Source organism: Bubalus kerabau, chromosome 1, assembly GCF_029407905.1.
Source record: "Bubalus kerabau isolate K-KA32 ecotype Philippines breed swamp buffalo chromosome 1, PCC_UOA_SB_1v2, whole genome shotgun sequence".
Taxonomy (NCBI): domain Eukaryota; kingdom Metazoa; phylum Chordata; class Mammalia; order Artiodactyla; family Bovidae; genus Bubalus; species Bubalus kerabau.
Window position 1 is genome coordinate 85,754,476 of NC_073624.1, and position 23,618 is coordinate 85,778,093.

The 23,618-nt window shown below is 36.8% G+C and overlaps 2 protein-coding genes across 6 annotated transcripts in view; one reads left to right on the forward strand and one right to left on the reverse strand.

Annotated features, from left to right (window-relative positions):
• Nucleotides 1-1,228: 1,228 nt before the first annotated feature.
• Nucleotides 1,229-23,356, reverse strand: PUS7L (pseudouridine synthase 7 like). Of its 3 annotated transcripts, none has more exons than XM_055581323.1 (9): nt 23,333-23,356; nt 18,650-19,575; nt 15,838-15,997; nt 14,075-14,267; nt 10,797-10,895; nt 9,859-9,940; nt 7,776-8,056; nt 3,358-3,411; nt 1,229-2,174 (listed from the first exon to the last, which is right to left on the reverse strand). In XM_055581323.1, the coding sequence occupies exons 2-9, from the start codon at nt 19,560-19,562 to the stop codon at nt 1,848-1,850; spliced, it is 2,109 nt and encodes a 702-aa protein (XP_055437298.1). In that variant the 5' UTR covers nt 19,563-19,575; nt 23,333-23,356; the 3' UTR covers nt 1,229-1,847. The 3 variants fall into 3 exon arrangements, with proteins under 3 accessions (XP_055437298.1, XP_055437282.1, XP_055437289.1); XM_055581307.1 differs by lacking the exon at nt 23,333-23,356 and adding an exon at nt 23,098-23,240; XM_055581314.1 differs by lacking the exon at nt 23,333-23,356 and adding an exon at nt 22,992-23,136.
• IRAK4 (interleukin 1 receptor associated kinase 4) overlaps nt 23,257-23,618 on the forward strand; it is a 28,447-nt gene continuing 28,085 nt past the window's right edge. The window contains exon 1 of one of the 3 annotated variants that reach the window (XM_055581335.1): nt 23,257-23,393. The gene's annotated coding sequence lies outside the window, so the exon portion shown is untranslated. Of the gene's footprint in view, nt 23,573-23,618 lie in introns of all 3 variants that reach the window. The other 2 variants (XM_055581342.1, XM_055581350.1) reach the window with 2 other exon arrangements.

Consider the following 23,618-nt stretch of genomic DNA (forward strand, 5'->3'; position numbering starts at 1 on the left):
CCATCTTATTTTACTTTAGGTTAGCTAATGCTGGACTTTCAAACTGATTCTTTCTAATATATAAAAATGTTACACTAAGCAAATCTCACATTGCATATAGTTTTTTCCTTCTTTTGAATTTTATTTCCTTATGTTAATATATCCAAAATGGTTTGACTCACTTAAATATATAAAAGTACCACATTACTAACATATAATACTCTCTACAGTAATTTAAATCATTATGTAACGCTACCAGCAATAAAAGAATGCTCAGATTTTTCCAATCAGTATATTCCATTTCCTCCCAAATTTAACTGATATAAAATGGTTAAAGAGATTTGTCACATGGAATAGTTAAACTAACAAATATTTAGAACTGCAAAAGACACAAGTACCCCAATGTTCACTGCAGCACTATTTACAATAACTAGGACATGTAATCAACCTAGATGTCCATTGGCAGATGAATGGATAAGGAAGTTGTGGTACATACACACATGGAGTATTACTCAGCTATAAAAAAGAATGCATTTGAGTCAGTTCTAATGAGGTGGATGAAACTGGAGCCTATTATACACAGTGGGGTAAGTCAGAAAGAGAAACACAAATACAGTATATTAACATATATATAGGGAATTTAGAAAGATGGGAACGATGACCCTATATGCAAGGCAGGGAAAGAGATACAGATGTAAAGAACAGACTTTTGGACTCTGTGGAAGGCGAGGGTGGGATGATTTGAGAGAATAGCATTGAAACGTGTGTATTACCGTATGTAAAACAGATGACCAGTGCCAGTTCATTGCATGAAGCAGGGCACCCAAAGCCAGTGCTCTGGGACAGCCCAGAGCGATGAAGTGAGGAGGGAGGGGGGAGGGGTTCAGGGCTGGGGGACAAATGTACACCTATGGCTGATTCATGTCAGTGTATGGCAAAAACTATCACAATATTGTAAAGTAATTATCCTCCAATTAAAATAAATAAACAAATAAATTTAAGACATATTTAAATTTCGGAATGGGTAAAATGTTTTCTTCCCTAGCAACATTAAAAAGGTGGAGATAATTCTATTATTTGTTGTTTATGAGGTTGGTGCCATCTTGATTCCTTAAATGAGCCTCAAAAAGAATCAATAATACCCAGTCACTAGTAAGTGTCAGAGCTGGAGTCTGAGTGCAGATCTGACTCTAAAAGTTTATGTTCTAGATGATAGAACAAAAATAACAAAAAAGGGGTCAGTACATGTCAAAATAAAGAAACTGTATAAAAATTTATTTCAATGTTCATCAAAGATCATTTATTTCATAAACGGGTAATTTTTTACCCCTGGGATATCATATTAATAAATAGAGGGATAATATTTTCCTGAAGTACTGTTCTGATCAATAATTTCAAAAATAGAGAAGAATGGCACTAATTAACAAAATGCTTCTTTTATCTTTCTCTTCAACCATATGTTTTCATTACAACCTAGTTTCATCAACATTTTAAGCAAGTAGCCTGAGGATATAAACATTACTCCAAAAGTTTTTCTTTAATGTTACCTTCTTTAATGTTATCTTGCAGTATGCTCCTAATAGTCCAGAAAGATTTTTACTTTTACAGCACAGAATAAAGGTCATCGAGACATTAGATAATAGAAAAAACAAAGGCTTTGGAGTCTTAAGTTCAGATTTTGCCACTTACTGGCTGTAGGTCCTCTTCAATATAAGTATCAAATTCCTACTTCATTGGGATGGTGTATAATTAAAGGAGATAACAATTATAAAGCTCCTAGCACATGGTAGACACTCAAGAAATTTTAGTTCCCTTTTCACTTTCCTTTAAAAAGTGGCACATACATGATTATATCAAGGGTATCATTTTTAAAAGTCATGCTTCATTATTTCCCTCAGACAAACTGTAGCATAACACGAAGCGTCAAGATCAAAAGAGATCAAAAGAGATAAAGTTTCTTCATCAATGTGGGAACCTTCCTTCTTGACATCAATACTATGGTCTTCCATCAGCTGGTATGAGAGATTACAGGGATGTTTCAAAATCTTTCTATAGCATCCTGGAATATTCAGTTTCAGGGTAGGTATTTTAAATTTACATGTCTGTAGTCCATCTCTGCTGAGTACTTCCTGGTACCACTGCCCCACTTTATTTTTAGGGTACTGAATATTGTATCCAAGCACTGGAAGAACCACCTATGCAAGGGAAAGGGAAAAAAAAAGGTACATGAAACAGCCTTCAGAAAAATATGTGATCGTTTCTCTTTTTTTTTTTTAGGCCACCCTGCATAGCACATGGGATCTTATTTCCTTAACAAAGGATTGAACCTACACCCCCTGCAGTGGAAGTATGGAATCTTAACCATTGGGCTACCAGGGAAGTCCATATGCAATCATATTTTAAATTTACTTTTATGACTGGGACTTGAATATGTAAAAACACACTCAGAATACAAACATTGCAATCACTCTAAAACATGCCACTGTATACTACACTATTTTGATTCTTTTTAATGCTGCCAGGCAAAAAGAAGAGATAACTGAAATCAAGAAGGACTCTTAGTTAACAAGGTAACCAACTCAAGTCAGATATTATTTGACAAATTGCTGTTAAGGTAGAAAAAATGGAACAAGAAGTTGGGGTACATCTAATTACCCAACAGACTTAATCTTTATGCAGTCATACAATGCTAAAAGCATATTCTTTCTGGAACAAAAAGAATAATCCCTACTGCTCAATCACAGAAAATTTGACAATTTTCCATTTTCCTTGCTTACTTATTAATAAAAACATGAAGCACTCAAGAAGCTGCAAAATTAATTTCTATTTTCTCAGCTGCTCATGAATAAACTACATTTTGTGGAGGTTTCCTCCTTTGCTGATGACTTCTAGATATTTTTCCTTTAACTGGAACTAAAATGTAGGCAGGAAAAGGTACCAGGTAAAAAAGTCAAATATACACAACACAAAAATTTCAAATTCATTATGCTCATTGGAAAAAGCCAGACACAAAAGATCACATATACTATATGAATCCATTTCTATGGCCTTCTTTCAAAGGCAAAACTGTAGCACAGGAAATAGCTGAGTTGGGGCTGGGGCAGGGGTGAGAGGTGCCTGCAAAGGGGCACGGGAAGTTTGAGGGAGACGGGAAACTGTTCTTTATCTTGATTCTTGTGGTAGTCATAGGATTGTCTACATTTACCAAAACTCATAGAAATATAAACTAAGAAGTGAATTTTATTGTATATAAAGTATATCTGAATAAAAAGTGGTAGGAAAAAAAGGAGGGAGGGAGGAGAAATGGTTAGTACACTGTCTTTTCAGCACAACGTCTACATTTAAATCTAAATGGTACTAATTTTTAAGCAAGTTTACCTGATGTATTGTATATATGTTAGCTGATTCCTCTTCTTCGGTTACCAGATGAACCTATTTTTTAAAAACATGATGAAAATACAGATGATTCTCAAATTTTCCAAATTCCCTCAACTTTTCCTAAATCTGTTATGTATAATACAACTTCTTAACTGAATATACTCATACTCAAATAAGATCTTTTCACAGCTTGTTTCTATAGGAGCAGAATATCTAAAAATTAGAATGATTCTTCTTTAACCCGATAACTGCAGGGGAAACAGAGAATGGGGCAGCATATTGCTCTGAAGCAACACCTTCACCTCAGTTACCAATCATCTTTTTCTAAATTGCAAAGTATTTTTTTTATTACACTCAATCAAAAATCTGTTTCCATGAAATCCCTCTCCAACCTCTGTCCCCAACAGGTATCATAGTACTCTATGAAAAATAGTGCTTCTCAAAATGTGTTCCATAGACTAGTAATAATTGTCACACGTACGTGGGGAAAAAAAAAGAAGTGAGTGATAAGTTTGAGAAATGTTGCTCTAGGACACAGAATAAATCATTCTGATTTCCCTGAGACATGAAAGCTCAAAAGTATAAAGGTAGCTACCATCACTCCATGAGGATTAACAGTCTCATTTTCCTAAAGCATTCACCATATAATGCCTAGATCTTCTCTAAACTTGCTTGCTTTCCCAATTCTCCCTACTCAGATAAATAATATCCCTCCTTTTTGGTTTTTCATTTTGGGTTTATTTGTTTGTTTACATGTGAATAACCCATTTTAACTGCTGCATTCAGAAATGGACATAATTCTCTAGATGTGATCTGACCAAAATACATGTGGCTATGATCTCTCTTGCATCATCAATTCCAGCTCTTTGCCATTCACAAAATCATAAGTATTCATAAAATACTACAATGTAAGCAATTGGTAAAAATACTGAACAAACATTTTCAAGTACAGAACACTATAGCTCTCTTTATAGAGCTCCCTCCAAGCTGATATCAACTGATGAACTAACCATTCTTTGTTGTATGGCAGCTCCACAAAGATGAATTCACGTGATTTTCTCATTGTCTAATTCATATTTCTCCATCTTACTCACAAAAAAATTATGAAAATCTGCCAAGTCACCTGAAATTAAGCTACATCTGTAGGCCTAGTACTCTTGCCTGGCAAATCCCATGGACGGAGGAGCCTGCTAGGCTGCAGTCCATGGGGTCACTAAGAGTCAGACACAACTGAGCGACTTCACTTTCACTTTTCACTTTCATGCATTGGAGAAGGAAATGGCAACTCACTCCAGTGCTCTTGCCTGGAGAATCCCAGGGATGGAGGAGCCTGGTGGGCTGCCGTCTATGGGGTTGCACAGAGTCGGACACGACTGAAGCGACTTAGCAGCAGCAGCAGCAGTAGGCCTAGTAATTCTATCGAAAAGGGACTCAGATTAGTTTCCTATAGTTTCCTACAATTTTTAATGTAGATGCGCAACATGAAATATTCTACAAATATTAATTTTTTTTTCCTTTTCCAGATTTTCCATATTTTATGTCCTGAGCCTCCAATTCTTGCCTTTTCTTTTCTCAGTGCTAACTAATAAAATATAAATAATCAATTTTAAAAATACAGATATTTTTCGCTGCTAATAAAAGGAAACTCTGCAAAAGGTCAAAGAGAAAATGTTTTCTTTTCTCCTATATCTCCTGAAAGAAAAGCAGACAAAATCCTGATCACAAAAATATCCTTGCAAATGTTACCTGGAACAAAGTCTTATGAAAGTGAAAGTGAAAGTGAAGTCGCTCAGTCATGTTTGACTCTTTGCGACGCCGTGGACTGTAGCCCACCATGCTCCTCCGTCCATGGGATTCTCCAGGCAAGAATACTGAAGTCTTATGAAACACATGCATTTCAGAGATTATTGCTATATCTTGTCAAAGTGAACTTCTGAAAATTTGAATTAGAAATGGCTGACTTACTAAATAATGCGTTGCCAAGAAATATTTAAAAGGATATGCTTTCTGAAAGGTATTAAAAAAACTGAATGTTTTTCATTATTTATCAAAATGGAATTAACTGACATAGCCCTTCTTCCATTTAAATGAGGTAAAATAAAACCTAAGATGCTGCTAGATTTCTTTTTACACAGTTTCAGAATCTGTGTCTCAGTTAAATGACCATTCTTAATGAAGCTCCTAGTGATCACTTATTTTTTTTCCCTTAATGGTTCTTATATTTTATCATTTGACTGTGCCAGGTCTTACTTGTGGCATGCCAAGATCTTCGATCTTGTTGCAGCTAGCAGGATCTTTATTGTGACATGTGAACGTTAGTTGAAGCATGAGAACTCTTGGTTGTGGTATGTGGAATCTCATTCCCTGACCAGGGATGGAACCCAGGCCCCCTGCCTTGGGAGCACAGAGTCTTAGACACTGGATCACCAGGGAAGTCCCTCACTTTCTTATCTAAATATTCACAAGTCATTCATTTAATAGAATAGTAAAGCAGACCTCTTTGTTGTGGCTCACTCATCACTCAGCCTTGACTCCTTTTCTGATAGTGTATCTGCAATTTCCTGGGAGCTTCCCTCCCAGTTTTTGAATGTGGTTTGGGTGGGATGGTTCCAGGAAGAAGTCCGTGGAACACAGGCTTTGCCAATCACATACTGCAGTCCACAGTAACTGGTCTGGGGACATGGAACACAAACCAAGCCATTCTGAGACTCAATTCCATGGCTTTGACTGAAACTGTTAGGAAATAAAAGACTTCTTTTCTGGAGAAGAAACTAAGAATGGATCTAACAGAGAGGAAAGCAGAGCTGAAAGATGAAGAAAATGAGATGGATGATTTAGGACACTGTTTAAGCCCCTTCATAACAGCTGTACCTGAATCAATCATGGACTTTCAGTTATGAGGGCCAAGAAATTCTTGTCTGCTTTCCTTAAGTTAGTCTGAGGTGAGCTTCTATCACTTGAAACAAACAAACAAAATCCTAACTTATACATCTAAAACTGCCGTTAATTTAGATAAATCATCCTTTATGCTAAGTTCAGAGTCTATTTTTTCTCCATTTTTGAAAAATAGGACCATGCCCTATCTCTGCATGCTGGCACTTTTCTACACCCCATGATTTCTCTAGTACAGACCAAGCTGGGCTAGGAATCAGACAACTAGGTCTTCTGAATTCTGCTACCTACATCACTTAACCTGTCTCCTCTCCAGCCTGGGTCTCAATTTTCATTTCTATGAAATGGGAATTAGAAAAGAAGTCTCTAACATATTTTTCTCCCCTAAAGTTCAATGATTTTATGATGTTATATACAAAAGCACTACTCAAATCCCTTCATTAATTTTTAAAATATATTTTTGAGATTGAATTAAGATCATGATGAATAGTCTCTTTTTGCATTACAATGCTATGAAATGAATTTCTTCATGTGATTTATGGAATTCAATTTCATTATTTAAGTCAAATTCACAGAGATTAAAATACCATAAAAAATACTAGTTGGAAATACCAATATCCAAAATACCATGGAGGAAATGGAAGGATCAATTTTATAAGACAAATTATATTTCATTAATATAAATGTCTCTAAGATATTGTTGAGAGAAAAAAACAAATTGTAAAACCACACATATAAAAGAAATGACATTTCATATCCTATATAGCATTATTATAGAAATTTTGTTCTTTTTCCTTTTCATAGTTTGAGTTTTGAGTCTCAAAGTTCTATATTTATTTTCCTCATTGTTAACTAACAATAAAAATCCACTTTCTGTGGATATTTATGGGAAAGCATAGAAATTGGTCTAGAAGAAAATATGCCAAAAGAGATTGATTTTCTGATAGTGGCAGAGGAAATCACAATAGAGTCGTGGCAGGAATGACATCTCCATCTGCACTGTTCTGGATTTTTAAGGAGCCTGTTTCATGCATTGGGTGTGTGCTCAGGTGCTCAGTCTTATCTGACTTTTTGCAACCCCACAGACTGTAGCCCACAAGGCTCCTCTGTCCATGGGATTCTCCAGGCAGGAATACTGGAGTGGGTTGCCATTTCTTCTTCCAGGGGATCTTCCCAACCTGGGGGTGGAACCTGCGTCTACTGCATCTCCTGCATTGGCAGGCGGATGCTTTTACCAAGGAGCCACTTGGGAAGCCCAATTCATGAATTGCTTGTGTAATTTTCTAAAGAACGTGTTCTTTTCAGGAAGGCTTACTATCTTTGTAACTCTCACTTCACACCACTGACCATTTTTATACTTCTATTTAATGGCATGTTAAGTGTCAGCTGACAGCAGAGTAGAAGCAGATGAGCAAATAAAAGTTAAAAAAAAAAAAGCATGTTTAGTTTTAAATTTTTTCTAAAATAAGAGTTTCTGAAAATAAGTGCTCCTGATACATAATAACTCTTGATGAAATGATACTTACTTTACTACTTGGTAATTGCTCATTGTCAACATCTTCATCCAAACAGACCAAGTCACCCTCCACAACTCTTGAGCCGTAAGTTGCAAGTCTGTAAGATACTGCCTCATTCCAGATTTTGCTGCTGTATGCATGAACGTAGAATATGCGCATAGAATGGGGGAAGGAGAACCACGCCTGGATGCAGCCCTCCTCTGTCACGCCAAAGCGATGCAGTGACTCTAACAGGGCTCTCTCCCGAACTTTGAATTCGGGCATCATGGAAATTGTGCCTTTAGCATCCTCTGAAACAAAGAGATCAGTCAGTTCCTTTTATTCAAAGGCCAGTTATTAAGAGCTTTACCAGGCTCTCTAAATGTACTGAGATATGCTGGGAACCTGCATATGAAGATAAGGCTCAGCACCAACTATAAACCAGAGCTACATTTGAAGAGGTTTTTTGTTTGTTAAAAATCATTAATCATATGGTTCATTCACCTTCCCTGCTTTAAAAACAGCACATTAGTAACTCCAACGACAGGATGGAGATTAACTAATTTGCAGTTATTTAGAACACTTTTTTAAAAGCATTATATAAGTTCCTGAGCTGAGATTTTAAAGAGCTATTATGGACATTTTACAGAATTTTTTGAATAAGCAAGGCTTGACATCTGGATCCTTCAAGTATACTATTCAGTGATTCTACTATTTAGCACGCTTTTTAAAATTAGATTTCTGGACTCCATGGCAAAGCTGATTATTCAGGTAGGGCCTTGGAGTAAGCATTTTAACAAATGCACCAGGTTTCTTGTGCACACTAAAGTTTAACAACCACTGCCATAAGGAAGTTATTTTCTCAGGACCCTACAATAGATATAATTTTGAACTTTGTTTAGCATTACTTAGATTACTCATAACAATGTGAAATGCTCATATGGTTTATAGATTTGGGTGTGGTATAAAAATATTTTTCACCTATTAATCATTATATATGTAATATGTACATAATTAAAAATAATGGAGATATTAGAAACTGATGTCTTTTATTTCTATGCAAGTGAAATTTAATATGCACATATATGTTGATCATATACTTAATGAATCTAAAATCTTATGGTTGCTGTTACTACTTAAATACACATAATATTTATTCAGTATTCAGAATAAGCCAGGCACTATTTTAAGAGCATTAAATCTATTATTTTATTTAAATATTAACAGTCTTTTAGGTATCATTAGCTTCAATTTCGGAGAAGGCAATGGCTCCCCACTCCAGTACTCTTGCCTAGAAAAGCCCATGGAAGGAGGAGCCTAGTGGGCTGCAGTCCATGGGGTCGCTGAGAGTCAGACACGACTGAGCGACTTCACTTTCACTTTTCACTTTCATGCATTGGAGGAGGAAATGGCAACCCACTCCAGTATTCTTGCTTAGAGAATCCCAGGGACGGCGGAGCCTGGTGGGTTGCTGTCTATGAGGTCGCACAGAGTCGGACACGACTGAAGCGACTTAGCAGCAGTAACAGCAGCAGCTTCAATTTGCAGATGAAGAAACTAAAACAATGAGGCTAAATCACTTGCACGAGACTATATGCTGGGAAGTACTAAAATTGTATTAAACCCATGTAGACTGACTCTAGAACCACACTCAACAAATTTTTTTTAGTGCTTCTCATTAAGTATTTTACATATACTTAGCTAAATTTTTCAAAATTAGCAATCAGGGCTAAATGGAGACTAGATCAAAAACAATGCACAAAGTACCAGATACAACAAATGTACTTTTATTTAGTTTATTTTTCAGTCTCCTGATTGCAGTGAATTATACTTATATCAATGTCAGTTTAGAACTGGGAACTCTTATCTTTTTTGAGGATTTGGGCCAGGAAAAACTCATAAAGCATCTTTCCCCCCACCCAACCCCAAAGCAAGAGTTATACAAAAGTCCCATAAAAATGGAGTACCTAGGGCACATAATAAAAATGCTTAAATATATAATATATTACAGTCTATTTCTTATCACATTTATGTAGAAATGAATGCTATCCTGATGATATAACACTTGTATATCTACCTAACTATATACGAGGTAAAGAAACTTTTAAAGTACCAGTCTGAAGAAAATATTTCTTTGCTCTATTTACAGGATCATCCAAATCTTCTGGAGTAAAAAACAATTTTACAGCCTTCACCTTTAAAGACCAAATAAGCAAATACATATTAGATGAAAATGACAAATTACTTACTTTAAAAAAAAGGTACATCTTGAAAGAATAGGCATTTAACATGATATTTGACATGGCAATCCTATCTTTAAGCATTCATAAGCTAAACAATTTAGAATTAACCTCCAGTGCAAAGCAACCTAATACACAGATTTAAAATCTTATGGACTGGAAAAGTGGTCATCCATAGATCTTCTTCTGTCATTTTTTGCCCCTATCCTAGAAGTAAGAACACAGTATTAAGTGATGACATAAAACTCAGGCTTACCCAACACACACAACAAAAAAGGGGGAGAGAATAAGCATAGGCAAGTGGCAAGCCACTAATTTCATTTATGTTCTCAAGTTTCAGAACTCTGTCTTTGGTCTTAAAAATAAATTTTTTTAAAATAAATGTAAATAAAAGTTTTAAAAATTCCCAACTTTAATATTTTCTTTTAAAACATAAACAGATTAAAAGATGCTCCTTTAAAAAAAAAACATATCTACTAGTTCCTGTATTTTATCACTGTCTCCAGTACTACAACTTATTTCTAAGTATGCATCTTAGAGTTGGAAAGGATCTTAAAACAGGGCATTCAATCTAGCCTCCAACTCATTCTTCTTTTATACTATTCATTCATTCAAACAAATATTATTCAGCATCTGTTTTGCTACAAAGTGATATCATGAACATAGTGGCTGTTCAATAAACATGATGTACAGTACATATATATGGGGGTATACATGCATTTATATGCTGGGTTAAGAAAGCAATGAGCTGGCTCATGTAATAAGTACATCTGACAAAACAGGTAAGTTCATATCTTTTCAGAATCCATACCGTTTCACTCTTCAGCAAAGCCAATCCAATTTGGTCTGTGTGAACTTTCCTTCCCATCCCAAATCTCTGTGGTCCATAGTAATTCACAAACCCTTTATTCTATAAACACACACAAAAAATCAGTTAATTAAAAATATATTGCCATAGACTCATGTCTGTGTCCTCCCAAAAGTCACATGTTGAAACTCTAACCTCCAGTGTGATGGTATCTGGAGATAGGGACTTGAAGAGATAATTAGATTATGAGCATAGCGGCTTCATGAATAGGATAAGAACTCTTAAAAGAAAAGGTGGTGGAGCTAGCCAACTCTCTTTCCACCACATGTGAATACAATAAGAAGACCAGGCAGGTATCCTGATCTCAGGCTTCTAGCCTCCAGAACTATAAGTAATTTTCTCTTATTTAAAAATAACCTTGCTTATGGTTCTTTGTTACAGTCTCAAACTAAGATAGTGAAGTGAAGTCGCTCAGTCGTGTCTGACTCTTTGCGACCCCATGGACTGTAGCCTACTAGGCTTGTCTGTCCATGAGATTTTCCAGGCAATAGTACTGGAGTGGGCTGCCATTTCCTTCTCCAGGGGATCTTCCCAACCCAGGGATCAAACCCGGGTCTCCCGCACTGTAGACAGACGATTTACTGTCTGAGCCACCAGGGAAGTCAAAAAAATACAATTATTGTGTCAAAATATGTAACCAAGTCTTTCTCTTTGTCTTTATTGTAATAAAAGAATCCTGTAATTGGCAACACACACACAGATACCAAGAGGTCTGAGAAACACTATATGGTTAAAGAATACAAAGGAAAAGAATAAATGATTGAAAATCAGAAAATAAGTGAAAAAGCTTTAAAAATATGTGAGCTTTTCATTCCCATTACTGAGGAGTTTTCTAGCATGTGGGATTCTTGGTGCTAAAATCAGGAAAGCTCTGGAAAAACTGGGATGAACTGGTTACCTAGTACTGCATCTGCTCTGATACCTGAAGCTCCTCCTGATTTCGAGGATTCGGCTGTCTGCAGATGCTTGAAATACGAAGCAGGTTTATTTTCAAACCCAGCAAGTCCTGGCTTTTTTGTATATAATGGTTGGTTTTTCGATTATCTCAGTTTCTGAAAGTCTGGGCCAAGACAATGGCACAGCATCACTTCAGTAGGAACAGAAAATTGGTATTTACTACTGCAACCATTGAGGACACTGGTTGGTGGTTAAACATGTCCTCACGTAACAACAGGCCCATATAGTTTCCTGAAAGACAAAAGAGCTCTCTACACTCACTCTATGGGAGGAATACATTAAAATATTCATTCATTCAATGATGATTATCGAGCACCAACTCCAGGACTGTTCAATAAAAGATGCAAATAAAAGATAATCTGTAATCAGCATGCTACAAAGAAATTGCATCCTGACCTCATGCCACTAAGATCAACTGCAGATAGAATAAGTACCCCCTGTATTAAGTCTCACAGTTAAATACTTTTAACTATTTCAAATTTGGAAAAATAACATTAGACAATATCCTAAAAACACCAGAAGAGTTTTAAGTACCCCTGCCAAGTTATTCTGGAGAAGGCAATGGCACCCCACTCCACTACTCTTGCCTGGAAAATCCCATAGACGGAGGAGCCTGGTAGGTTGCAATTCATGGGGTCGCAAAGAGTCAGACATGACTGAGCGACTTCACTTTCACTTTTCACTTTCATGCATTGGAAAAGGAACTGGCAACCCACTCCAGTGTTCTTGCCTGGAGAATCCCAGGGACAGCGGAGCCTGGTGGGCTGCCATCTATGGGGTCACACAGAGTCGGACACGACTGAAGCGACTTAGCAGCAGCAGCCAAGTTATTCAGGGTTGATTACAATAAAATGTTTATAGCAATCTGAGTTATAACCCTTTAAAACAAAACTCCAAAGATTTCTAATTTTCAGGACTTCTCAGCTCACTTCCCCTCATCATGAAAACTAAAGGAAAGTTGGCTAAATCTAAGATTATTTCTACGGAGATTTTAAAATGTATATGAACAGGTACCAAATGAAAGATAGGCAATAAATAACATCAGAGTTCAGAAAGCCCCACTCCTTTTTCTAAGAGATATCTTTCTAATAGTTTAACAGGGGGAAAAGAAAAAAAAATAAAGAATCTTAGGTAGGTCTAGAGAAAAGGAAAAAATAACCATATGAGGATTTTAAATATCTTTAGTGAAGATATTTTCCTGACTGTTAAGTATAATAGTGATTAAAATCTGATTTCTGTTTGTTTTTCTGTTGGAGAGGCATAAAATTGTATGAAAAGGTCTTTGTGGTCAGAAACTTGCAGCAGTGTTTCTCAATGTTAGTTGTGGAGTAGAATCACTTAGGGAGATTTTTTTTAAATGCTAATGCCTAAGCTATATCCCCAAATGTTCTCATTCAATTGGTCTGGGAGAAAAAACAGATTATTGAAATTTTTTTAAAAACACCCTAGGTTGAGAAGTTCTGGTCCAGATCAGGGGTTGGCAAGCTATTTAACTGGCCCACAAGTCAAATCTGGCCCTGTAACCACTGTTTTTGTATACAAAGTTTTATTGGAATACGGCCATGCTCATTCATTTATGTATGGTTCATGGCTGCTTCCACACAATAGCACTAGAGTAGCTGCAACAGAGACCACATGTCTACAAAACACGAACATTTCTTTTCTGGCCCTTCACAGAGAAAAGTTTGCTGACCCACAGTCTATATGATCAGAATGAAGGCTATGGCTATATGTGCACATTTAGATGCCCAGCAAATATCATTTTAAAACTTACAGTAAGTAATTTTTTTACTGTAAGAATAGTAAAATGTATATGATTTACCATTTGCATACATTGAAACAAAATTCAAAATTAGATTGAAAAGAAAAAACATTCTGAAAAGTAATATAAAAAATATTTACCAAAGATTTCTGAAAAGAAATGCTGAACAAAGTCTCCCCTCAAATTAATCTCTTTGCCTGTAATACTACTCTAAATGGCAGACACTAAAAAAAAAAAATCTGTCCTTTTAAACAGATAGGTTTTACCCTTCCAACTGGGAGAGTCTATACAATTTTTTTAATTACACTAACGTTGTGGTTTTTCCAATACAAAGATATATACTAAGAAGAAAAATAAAAACTAAGTAAAATGGACCCAATTATCATTTTTTAAATAATTATATATGCACATAAAAAGAAAATGTACAAAAGAAAATATTTCCCTTCATATCTCAATGTAAATAAAGATTTTCCCAAAATACTCTACAGTGCAGTTTTCTTACCTTAACATTTTCTATTGCCTCCAAAATTCTCTCTCTCAGGTTTGCAGAATCATTTATTTGATTTTTTAAATTTCTGATGACAATATCAAAGTGATTTCCTTTGAGCTGACCAAGTCTAAGGGAATCCTCTACAGACCGAATGTTAAACACATTCATTCTTTTCTTTTCAACTTCTTTTTCAATATTTTTCAACCTATAAATGATAAATCATTTATCATTTGGATTCAGTTAACTCTTACATTTAAAAAATAGTTTGTGTTTAAACTAATGTTAAAAATTATTAATATGTTTAAAATGTAAAAATGTCAAAAAATTAATTTAAAATAAAGTTTAAATGACAGATGGCAGACAACCACTTATACTGGAATACTGAAAAACTGGGGGGATTATTTCAAAAACCCATCTTTATTTCAACAAATGTGCACTAAAAACCCTTTATCGTAGGATTATATTAACAGAGTTATTCTAAGAACTGGAACACACATTCCTAATGCTATCACTCTATGTAGCCTTCTGACTTCTCCGTAGTTCAAGTGATAGAACCCCTTAACTGTTCTTCGCTCTTCTGTCCTTAGACTTTGCTCCTTTCCTCCTCAGTTTTCCTCCAATGTTACCAAAAAACCACTTAGCGCCAGGGGACTTCCCTAAAATTCTGCTCTGAACACTTCTTTACTCAAGTTTTCAGTTCTTCACCAATATTAGATCCCAATTGTCTTATCCTAACTTCTAAGATCCTATAAGAACTGATGTAAATTTTTCTTTACATCTATATTTTCTGTAGTCCCTAAAGGAACCATCTGCTTTATCAGGCAGATTCTTTTGCTTACAGGCCCTCCAAAATACCTTCAGATTTTCTGCATCTGCTAAAATCTTACTATTGGTTAAAGGGTAATTAAAATTCCATACCCATAAGCCAAATCAAACTACTCTTTCCTCCTAGAAACTAATAAAATATTTTGTCTTGGGTGGTTAAAAAACAGTTTTTAACATCTAAATACCTTTCAACATCTAAAGTCATTCCTTCTTAGTAAAGTGCACTTTTTGACCACAAAGACAAAATCATAAACATTTTTCTGTCCCTCATATCAGAACTTAAAAATATTTACCAGAAAATATTTAAATATCTGATGACCAAAGATTAATATATTTTTAATTCAACTTTTTTGAACTTTACCTTAAGGAAAGCATCCACAAGGCACAGATTTAAGTGTAATAAAATTAATCATAGTAGTATTTACAGTGAAAAATTGGAACAAATTCCTATATCCCAAAACAGGGGAAAGTTAAACAAATCAGTCCATATAATAAACATGACTTTGAAATATTTTATAACATAAATTTTCATTAAAACTACTATTTTAATTTTATAAGTAAAATACTGATTACATATACAGTACAATTTTTACATATATAAAAAAGGCCTCTGTAGCATCTGCATATATCATAGTCTCTGAAAAATGTCTGAAACAGATCAAAATGTTTTTGTGGTTATTTCTGTGTAAGAGAAATTTTAGTGACATTTAATATGTTTTTATATTTTTCTAAACTTCTACAATAAACATGTATTACTTTTACAATAATAAAAGTCTATTTAGAAGATAATTATACTATTAATGCAGAATATGCTGCTCAATAAGCCTCTAATCAATTACTATTGATAGTGAGGTTAATATGTTCCCAGTATTATTCTCAGTTTTTAATCTAGTATTTCTTCATTTGATGCAATAAGAAAATAAAGTTCTATCCTTTAAACATCTTATTACCTCTCTGGTGTCACTTTTCTAACCACCATCGCTTGATAAGTGATGGCTTTCTTGTCTTTAAGTCCTGCATAACTAAAATCCGAAGGAATCACACCAAGTTTGACAGCTAAAAAACCAACTGCTTCAAACATTTCTAGATTTTCTTTTCGTAGGGTAAAAGCTGAAACAAACAAAAAATCCTCAATTACAAAAAAAGACAGCTAAATACATATTTACATTCTTAGCAAATACAGATCATTATAGTGAATCAAATCATTAATTTAGATGAGTATTTTTTAACCAAAATACAGTCAGTAAAATACAAACCTCACAGATTTCAGCTCTCATTTTAAAATGCTAGTTGGTTCACTAAAGGCTTACAGAAAAAAAAAAAATCCACATTCCCTGATTAGGCATTCACACTGGCCCTAATCCACCCCTCCAGTCTGCACTTGGGCTATCTTATATATCCTATAATTGTAACCCAGAGAACTTGTCACAATCCTTGGATGAACTAAAGCCTTTCACTGTTGTGGACTTGTGTGCATTGAGGTCCTTTGTCTAAAACACATGCTCCCTCCATTTATTATTTGCCACACTTCTTTTCATGCTTCAAGATCCAAGGGCCACAACAGTTTTCCCTCAAATTCCTTCCAGGTTCTCAAGGCTGAATGCTCCCAAAGTAGGGATCATGTTTGTTTCATTGACCATTATACCCTCAGACTAACACATAGTAAGTATTCAAATATTTGTTGAATAGATGAAAAAACGAACGTTACAAGGAGTTGATTACTTAAACCTACATGTCTTCACAAGCTGTCATTATCTACATCATGACACTGAACACCATGCCATAATTTATCTCTTTAAGTTTGTATGCCCTGTAGACTGGGAGTTCCAGGCCAGGAAATCAGTAAATAAAACAGAGCTTGTTGCCTCATGGTAGATCCTTCAAATGTCTATTAGATGAGAAGGTGATAATGAGATCGCAAAAGTGGAAGGAGGGACAAGCCCAGTAACAATTATCACCAAGCACTAACCCCCACCCCTGCCAACTTGTTGGCCTATATAACCTACCAACATTGACAGTAAGAAAATATCTCAGTCCTCAGTTCACCATAAACATATGACACTTCCAAGTACTGCCCTCTTCCCTCAGATCATGGAAAGGATATTCAAAGTATTCTGCAGAATAATTTCTGTTTTGTTCAACTCCTGTAACAATCATCAGGAGCTACAAGAGTCTCTTTGACGAGCACTCTAAGAAAAATGAACATTTAACATAAGCCTGACTCAGGAAGCAGAAGGATGTGAAATCCATCTATCTCTGAATAAATGAAATAGCTAAACAAAAGCTTATAATATCTATTCTTTAGAAATCATGTTTAAAAGAAAAGAAAGATCTGTATATTCTTTATATCTCTGTATAAAGAATCTCTAAAAACATGGAAATGGCAAGTTTCAAAAATATGCAGGGTGTATATTATTTACGAAAAGTTTTAAAAATCTGCAATAATGATTTGATATTTGAACATATTGTAAAATGACCATCACAATAAGTCAACATTTATCACCACACATAATTACAATTTTTTTCTTGTGATGACAACTTTTAAGATCTATTTTCTTAGCAACTTTCAAATATACAATACGATATCATTGACTATAGTCACCATGCTATACAGGCTTCCTGATGGCTCAGTGGTAAAGAATCCACAGGTCTGATCCCTGGGTTGGGAAGATCCCCTGGGGAAGGAAATGGCAACCCACTCCGGTATTCCTGCCTGGGAAATCCCATGGACAAAGGAGTCTGGCGGGCTATAGCCCTTGGGGTCCCAAAGAGTCGGACACGACTCAGCAGGCCACAGCCAGAGGGATCGCAAAGAGTTGGAAACAACTTAGTGACAAAACAACAACAATCATGCTGTCTGTACACAATATTCCAGGACTTGTTTATAACTGGGAGTATGTACCTTTTGACCACCTTCATCAATAAACATAAATTCATATTTTTAAAAATTAATTTTAAATTGCCAATAAGTTAAACATAATTACAACATAAGCAAAACCTGTTTGAGATCCATAATAATTTACAAGAACTATCCTAGTCCTGGAGCCAAACCTTTGAGTATCAATTAGTAATAATGTGAAAAAAAAATAATAGTATTTTAAATATACCAAATCTATGGAACTAGAGAGACATCACTAAAATATCTTAAAAGTATAGGAACAGCCTGGCTAGGAACTGCAAACTGTGAAAAACAGACCAAGAAAGTGTATGACACAGAGTAAAAATCAGAAACTGATAACAGGGCTCAGAAATCTCTCTCAACAAGCCCTTTTGATGATTATATGAATGCAAAATTTCGAGAAACTCTTCTTTAAAAGATGGACAGTGTCAAACAAAGGAACTCCCTGTAAGTCTGCAGGATTCTTTCCATGGGCTATAAAGTCCGGCTGTTCCAGATTACAAGGTATTCTCTTCACTTCCCCAAGTACATCAAACATATTTTACTTCTCTCCAAATACTTAAGATAACTTTCAAAATGTGAAATCAAGATTCACCCCCGTGAGATTTATTAAACAAAGTAATTCTTTAACTTTATACATTTGTAACTACATTAACTATAAACCTGTTAACCACACTTTCATCAATAAGGTTAATATTTTACAACTAGTATATTTTGAAAGGCTTATCTTCCACTTAAAAAAGGACCCATATATTGCTTTCAATATCCCTCTGGACATGTCTATTTAATTCATTTGAAATTACACAGATTTCACACAAGTTTATCTAAGTTTACCTAAGAAAATGGTAATGATGTATTGTTACCTGTGTATATGTCTTTTCTTCCCTGGCATTCAAGAAGAGACCTCTTCCAGTGCTTGTGTGCCTTGACCCGAAATCTTACAGTTATCACTACATTTGGATTATCAGCACTGTCATTCAGTTCAGGAAAGGATTTGGTTTCCACAAGATTTCCAAACTTCTTGTTGACAAAATGGTGGACAGCTTTTCTGTGTTCTTTGTTTGTATCAGGTTTAAAGGTAAATTTGGAATTTTCTTTCTTTGCATCCAAATATTTAAAAAAGTCAAATGCTTCCTCTTCAGATACCAAGTGACAAAGTTCTTTATACTCAAGATTTGGTCTTACAACAATTTCACTGTTTTTTCCTACAGTTATTAAAAAAGGAAATTTCTGCCTAACAGCACTATGCAAGGCAGCCCTCTGGTTCTTGTCAAGGATTCTGCCTAATGAGAATTCAGGAGATGGTCCAAGTAGCTCAGTTTTAGAGTCCCACTTCTCTTTTATATCACAGGCAAACTGATTCAGTAATTCATTAGTTTTTTCATCTAACAAGGAGCCTAATACATCAACATTTTCTTCTTCACCTTTGTAAGTTCTATCTTTGATAGTATCTTCCTTTTCTGAACAAGGCACAAAATTGTAGTCATCACTGGAGCTCCCAGCCAAAGTACTGACTTCTTGATTGCTTGTCTCTTCAAAAGATAAAATCTGAAGATCTAGTTTTGCTTTTTTAGCCAAAGTATTTGGCTCAGGTAGTACTTTACTAACCTTGTAAACAAGTTTGTCACTCTCTTTATTAACTAACTCTCCCTGTTCGTCAATCTCAATAACAATGAAGTCACTTGGTGAGCTTTTTATGGTGCCACAAAAACCAACATGATCAGTTATGAAACACAAAGAACTAAATCTGATTCTGAAATCTGTATCCTCTTCCATTCTTGAACAATGCCTACAAAAGAAACAGAGGTGATCAATTACCAGGAAGAAAAAAAATCTGGATAACAAAAAAAGAAATAGGTTTGCAGAATTTATTTATTTCTGCTTCTCTCTCTCCCTTCCAAGTCCCCTTAAAAGACATTACTAATGTATTTCTATATATCATGAGTATTTTGACTCTCTTATACCAAGATGGCATGTCTGCTAATTTGCATCTTGACTCTTCACCTACTCCAGGCTTTCATCTATTAAAATTCCAGGATTAAAAGGGTTAGTTTCAAGTTCACTTTTAAAATATCATTGGTAGACCAACAAAGAAGAGACTAGAACATACATTTTTTTTTTTTTACAACAATTTGTCTGAACTCCACCCCTGAAACCTAAAATTTCCAGTTAATTTCAGAGAATCTGTGACTAGATACTAATATATGGAGGGACAGGGGTAGGGGAAAGGCTGAAGAGAAGACAGGAATAAACAGTCCACACTGACATATAATGAAGTACTAAAAACAATTTGCAGGATTTCCATGGTGGTCCAGTGGATAAGACTCCAAGCTTTCAATACAGGGGGTGCAGGCTTGATCCCTGGTCAGGGAACTAACGGAGAAGGCAATGGCACCCCACTCCAGTACTCTTGCCTGGAAAATCCCATGGATGGAAGAGCCTGATAGGCTGCAGTCCATGGGGTCGCTAAGAGTCAGACACGACTGAGTGACTTCACGTTCCCTTTTCACTTTCATGCATTGGAGAAAGAAATGGCACCCCACTCCAGTGTTCTTGCCTGGAGAATCCCAGGGACGGGGGAGCCTGGTGGACTGCCATCTACGGGATCGCACAGAGTCGGACACGACTGAAGCTACTTAGCAGCAGCAGCAGCAGGGAACTAAGATCTGCTGGGCATGATTCCGAGGCGCATGGCCAAAAAAAACAATTAAATAAAACCAACATGCAATGTGATTAGGGTTCAAGGAAAACTTATGTTAACCTTGGACCTTAAACCTTCATGAAAACTTGGATACAAACTTTTTCAGTTGACCCGTAAGAAAAGTACAACCATCTCTCTCTGGCATCAGAGAGAAGACACGTTTACAGAGCTTCTTGAAGCAACCGTCACTCTTCACGTAACCCATGGCTATCACACAGAGTTTCAGGAGAGATAAAATGCCCAAGGAACTGGTACTGCTCTGTTCTTTGCGTTCATCATGCTCTCCAGGTAATACATCATCCCATTTCTACAGTGTATTCTATTCATCTGAACCAATTTAGAAAACCACTTCCACTCCATCCTTTCTGTAATGTGGAACTCAGAAATTTCCTAATATTCTACTTTCCTAGGAAATAAATAGGATATATTTATTTTTCCTCATTCCTTAATTTCCTGCACAGACTCCTCAGTTTCTTGCCTGAACTGAAACCTGGCTATTTCCCCTCGGGCTGCTTCTTCTGTAGTCGTCCTATGTGACAGCTATTTTTCCTTTCATACCCACCTGGGGACCTGCAGGTTGTAAATATTTTCCATGTTTGCCACTGCTCCTTCCAAACCACTTCTTCCTCCTCTACCTCCTCAAATCCCATTCCCTTTGAAGTACATGCCATCGGGCTGTACTATTTGCTGCCACCCTCTCTGGTCCCAGGACAATTCTTCTTTGCTCACTAATGACTTTAATACCTAGCTTAAAACATACTATCCAGCATGACCTCCACGACCATCCATATGGATGATCCATTTAACATCACAGTCCCTCAGTTCCTTAATCTCAACCTCAAACCTTCCACTTTGTCTCGGTCTTAGCTTTGATTTTCTCATCACCAAAAGTTGCATCACCTTTAAGCATCTGGCTCTCTGATTATCCCTACTGCCCATTCATCACCTCTATTTTAATACGTCCATTCCAGAAATTCTTATACACTGTGAAGGCCTCTAATCTCTGCTTCTATTACTAGTCCACCATAGTCAATTTTCCACATAGAAGCCAGAATGATGATTTAAAAAGGAAAATTAAATCATATCACAACCCTATTTAAACCCTCTAATCACATTTATAATAAAATCCAAATTACATACCCTGGCTTCCAAAGACTTCTAAGATTCTGAACTCTGTTTTCTAAATTTAACCTGCACCCTTTCCTCATTATCCACTATACTCCAGCTACACTGGCCTTCTTCAGTTCCTTTATGCCAACTGTTCCTGTTGATTAAATAAATTCCTCTTCAATAATATCCTTAAAGAGATCTTCCTTGACCAATAATCGGAAGAAACCAGCAAGTCACTATTTTTCATAAAATCTTATTTAATTTTCTGCATATCATTTCTATTTAATCATTTTACTTCACTATTTACTATACACCTACCCCAACTAGAATGTTTGCTCTATGAAATCAAGAACGCTGTCTGCCTTATTCACTGATTATCTCACAATTAGAACAAACTCAAGCACATAGTAGGCGCACAATCAATAATGATTATTGAATAAATAAAATGACTAGTACAAAATAAGAGCAGTAAGAGTGAAGAGGAAGAAAGAGGGGGTCACTTTTGCCTAGAATAATCAGTAAAGCATAATGTAAGAAGTGGCCACATTTTCAAAACAGTTCAGGAGACAGAAATGAGGCAAAAGCATAAACAAACTATGCAACGTGTTAAGAAAAAACTGAACAGCCCAGATACAGAGCAGTAGGAGAAAGTGTTTTCTAGCACAGTTCTGGAAAATATGGCCGGATTAGTGCCGAACTAGGTAAAACAGTTAATGCGCTGGCAGGAGCTTAGAATCCATTGAGTGGTAAATTGATGGCCACTGGAGGTGTCTAAGCAGGAAAATAACACAATCCTAAAAGATGTTTTAGTAAGATGACTGACAGTAGTAGGCAGGATGAATCTGTTGAACAGTTGGACTGATGGTACTGAGCAGGATGAATCTGTGGAACAGTTGGAGGAGATCGAAAGCAACAAGATGTGATCAAGAGCTCAGCTGTAGGAAGAAGATATGAAAACATTCTAAGCTAGTGGCATAGGAGAACAATTTGAGAATACAACGATGAGGGAATTACAACCAAGCATCTTAGTAAGAGTGGAACCGTGCTGAAGGGGAGCCAAGGAACCCACACAAACTTGAGCTCCCATGCAACAGATGTGTCGATAAGCCTGCCGGGCGGACATGGAGGGGGCAGTTTGGCTGACCCAAGGCTTGGGAATTTGGATTGTGGCTAAGGGCAGAGTCTAGGAGGATGTTTAAAAAGGACAGTAGCGCCTCCTGTTCCTTCCGCTGCCTATGCTCCACCTAATTCACTCCTACTTCTGCCACCAACCAGCAGGACTGAACCTGCAACACAGACTTCAGGCGCTTTCAAAAGCACCCCCCACACAGCCATTGGCTCCACGGGCGTCTTCTCCACCCCCATCCCCGCCTAACTCAAGGCGCGATACTAGCTCACATCACGCTCTTCTTGAGGACAGAGGGTCAGGGTCTCAATGCCAATACTGTCATCGCCCCCTGCACAAGCCCACGTGGCGCCAAGAAGCTCAGCCCGGTCTACCTCAAGTCCTGCTGAAGGGTTTCCTCCGCACCACGCCGTGCGCATGCCCGGAAGCCATAAAATAGCTAGTCTCCAACAGAAGAGTATTTAAAGGGACAGGCTCCTACTTAAAGAAGCGCCTTTCTGGGATTTTTCACGCAGTGGAGCGGCGAGGGGGAAGCACTAAGAGGAAGGGGGCGGAGCGGGGCGGGGGCGGGACCTGACGGATTGGGCACGCCCCGGCCCTTCGTAGTACCTGGGTCCTTAGGTCGCTGGCTCAGCCGCACGGCGCCCTGTGCGCCCCTGCGCCCGGGCAGGTAAGGGGTTCCGGACTTGCGCGCCACCTCCTCCGCGTTGTGTCTGAGGTCTGCGCCCTGGCCTCCGGGTTGTGGAGGGACTGCTCGGAAGGAAAATCGACTTCTCTTCAGCCCAAGTGAGAAAAGTTAGAGAGGAAGTAGGTTGCGTGGGCAGCGCCTGCTCCAGGATAAAGACTTGGGTGGGTCCCTAGGGATTAGAAAATTGGTGGGACCCGTGGAGTTAAC

Bases quoted from the DNA above. Each gene is read 5' to 3' on its own strand.
- PUS7L (XM_055581323.1), bottom strand. From the start codon at position 19,562: ATGGAAGAGGATACAGATTTCAGAATCAGATTTAGTTCTTTGTGTTTC. The intron at 3,412-7,775 runs GTAAGTATCATT...TTTAAAAAATAG, and splicing joins AGCAATTACCAAGTAGTAAA to GTTCATCTGGTAACCGAAGA. The intron at 2,175-3,357 runs GTAAACTTGCTT...TCCCTTGCATAG, and splicing joins ACATATATACAATACATCAG to GTGGTTCTTCCAGTGCTTGG.